Here is a 3388-nt window from a genome sequence, read left to right as displayed (position 1 = left end):
CCCGCCACCACGGCCAGCTGATTTTGTATTTTTAGTAGAAACAGTGTCTCGCCATGTTAGCCAGGCGGGTCTTGAACTCCTGACCTCAGGTGATCCGCCCACCTCGGCCTCCCAAAGTGTCAGGATTACAGGCGTGAGCCACCGCGCCCGGCCCTCTCACTTTTCTAAAATCACGCTGACACACGAAGCCTGTGAATACAGAGCGTCTGCATGTGATCCGGAGTCTGGTCTTCTCCATGAGGTGAAGTTCCACTGCTCTTCAAGGTTACGTGAAGGTTGCTTATTGCCCCAGGTCTGAGTAGTCTAGAAGATATCCTGTTTGAAGCTTTTCTATGTCATCTCAGATCTCATAGTTCCTCTCTACACGACTCTGCTGGGAGACTCATATTTTTATATTTCCATGTGTCCACACAGCATTGCTTCCTTTGTCTGTCTTTGGACCACCGGGTTTTCCCAGTTTATTCCTGAATGGAAGCAGCACTCCTGGTCACGTGGGCTGGTAGTAGGGGAAGGAAACAAACAGAAGATTATGCCAGCATTCTTTTTTTTTTTTTTCTTTTGAGACAAAGTCTCACTCTGTGCTCCAGGCTGGAGTACAGTAGTGCAATCTCAGCTCACCGCAACCCTCTGCCTCCCAGGTTCAAGCGATTCTCCTGCCTCAGCCTCCCAAATAGCTGGGACTACAGGTGCATGCCACCATGTCCGGCTAATTTTTGTATTTTTAGTGGAGACAGGGTTTTACCACATTGGTCAGGCTGGTCTTGAACTCCTGACCTCATGATCCACCCACCTGGGCCTCCTAAAGTGTTGGGATTACAGGCGTGAGCCACCGCGCCCAGCCTATGCCAGCATTCTTTAAAGTTGTGGAAAAAGGCCAAAAGCAAATAGAAAATTGGGCGAAAAAGTTAATAATTGCTTAAACATATGGAAAACCTGGAAGTAAAATTAAGCAAGTAAGTGCAAGCACTCTACATCGAAGACTCTAGAAAATTCAGCCTCCCAAGTATCCAGAGAATCCAGGAGTGTGCCGAGAGATCCAGGGGTAGGTCCACAATTTCTCATTCTCAGGAGAATCTGAGATTATATTTCAATCTAATAACTGATACTATATAATCCAGCTTCTGTATCATCTTACATTTATATTTTGTAGTAACAATTTTAGACCAGGCCAATAAGGGCATCAGCAATTTGCTGCAGGGAACTAGGGAATGTTTAATTATGGCAGTGAAGTGTTTAATATTGTATTTTAAAATAGAAACAGTATAGAAACATTTGAATAATACTGAATTTTTAGAAACATCTATTGGAGTGTCATATATAAAAGGATAAGTAGAGATTTGGAAATGCTTTTTTTATTGGACAAGAAAACTGATCAAATGTAAATCTGGGCAAACTAGAAAGTCTGGATGCTAGCAATACAATCTATAGACACATTCTAGTATCACTTCTATGTCAGAAGTATCCGGATAGTGGTGCCTGCAAATGCACGCCCCTACACACTCAGACATCCATTAAGAAAATAAAGCCATGCTTTCCAGAGCGTTTAACACTTGTTTAACGTACTTGTTCTTCTAAATATCACCAGGCAGGATGGGGTTTCTAAAGGGGATAGAGGACCAAGGCAAAGACCATCAGCACATACACTGAATCACGTTCCATAATCATATTGCTAGAACACCCAGGGAGTAGCCCTGAAATCACAGCCCTGCTGCCATGAGGTACAATTACAGGACAGAGGTGCCAGGAGAAGAGCCCACTGTGGCCAAGGAAAGCCTTTTGTGAGAAGACTACTTCAGGGTGTTCCCCATCAGAGGAGCACACCCCTGAGCTTGTATTCCTCGTCAATCCAGGGTTCATGTGAAATAGTCAGGTGGGGCATTTTTTCTTCCACAGACATCAGCATCTTCTGAGTTTCTTCATCAAAGCCAGATTTGTGCAGCCTGGGAAAAATAGAAATAAAGTTTTTTTTTTGTTTGTTTTGTTTTCCTTTGTACACAGTATTGCCTCTCTACATTCTGATGTCTACCTCTCCTCTCCCTCTTTATTCTCTCCTAGAAATCACTGGGAGAATTGTACTGAATTTGAAAAACAAGCATGAATCTTTCCTAGAGGATAGGAAGCCTCTGATTTATACCATAAAGTGAAATTTCATATACAGCATGTATCAATTAAGATTTAATTCAAAAAAGATGAATTTAAGTTAAAAAGAAAAAAAAAAAACAGGATAACTTCCATTCACCTGATGTTCACATGCCCTGGCACATTTATTGCTTCTTATAATGTGCTTTAAAAAAAAAACAACATATTATGAACTTTTCTCGGAGACACTAGTATAATGAATTCATGTACCCATCACCAACTTCTACAATTACCAATGTTCAGCCTCTTCCATTTACAACCCACCCATTTTCTAAGAAATAATTAAAGCAGATGCTACATCCATAAATATTTCAAACCTTCTTGTCTATTTTTGCTATTTTCAGTTCCTTTCATGTCATTGTCCCCTGAACCCACCTCAACAAAGCTGGTTTTTGTTGTCATCAATAACATCAATTTATTAAATACATTCTATCCTACTTAACCAGTTAGCATTGAATACAATTAATTACACTTTCTTGTTGGAGATATTTTTTCCTTTAGCTTGTTGGTCACCACTTCCTCCCGGCTTCTCCTCCCTCAACAGCTATCCTTCTTGCTTTATACATTGAATCTTTATCTCTTTATAACTTCGAAATGTTATCGGCATCAGGAAAATATAAAAAAAAAAGTTCACAAATAATTGGTAAGACTGAAACATAGGCTTTCCTGGAAGAATATAACATTTGCAGTTTTCTTCACCCCTCTCCCGTGTCCTTCCTTCTTGCCTGGTGTTCATAGTTATGTGCCTTTTTATCTCCAATTATAAAAAGAAGTTGAGGAGGATTAGCAGGTCACAAAAATTCATAGACATTTAGACACAGGAGAAGTAGGAGTTTATTACCTAAAATATTCAGAGGTAGGGAAGATGGCTATGTTTCCTTTCCGCTACAGCGACACTATGAGAAAGTTATCCAGAAATAACTGCTCTGAATGCTTGTGACTGTGGAGATGACATGTTCTGGGTGTGGGGATGGTGGTTGAAGAGGAGGGAGATATAATTATTATTTTATAAGGCAGGTCCTAAGTGCCTGGCCTGTCCCTCTGGGTGCTGGGACTCTGTCTCCTCTCTGAATTCATTTTTTTCCCTTCTCTGCTATACAGTTCCCCGGGACTCCCTTCTAGCCCTGGAGGGTACAAGGCCTGGCCCCATCTCAGGGCCTTTGCGTTTTGCTGCGCCCCCTTCACTGGGGTCCTCCCGAGATAATCATGATATGGTTTGGTTGGATCTGCGTCCCCACCCAAATCTCAT

General features: G+C 41.6%; 1 protein-coding gene across 1 annotated transcript in view; it reads right to left on the bottom strand.

Annotated features, from left to right (window-relative positions):
* Positions 1 to 1807: 1807 nt before the first annotated feature.
* NLRP9 (NLR family, pyrin domain containing 9) overlaps positions 1808 to 3388 on the bottom strand; it is a 46187-nt gene continuing 44606 nt past the window's right edge. Inside the window, exon 7 of the mRNA XM_011932577.1 lies at positions 1808 to 1940. Coding sequence (XP_011787967.1) covers positions 1808 to 1940 — 133 coding nt within the window. The remainder of the gene's footprint in view (positions 1941 to 3388) is intronic.

This window comes from Colobus angolensis, unplaced genomic scaffold, assembly GCF_000951035.1.
Source record: "Colobus angolensis palliatus isolate OR3802 unplaced genomic scaffold, Cang.pa_1.0 Scaffold96, whole genome shotgun sequence".
Classification (NCBI taxonomy): Eukaryota; Metazoa; Chordata; class Mammalia; order Primates; family Cercopithecidae; genus Colobus; species Colobus angolensis.
Note: the sequence above shows the minus strand (reverse complement) of the source record. Positions and strands in the feature narration are given on the sequence as shown.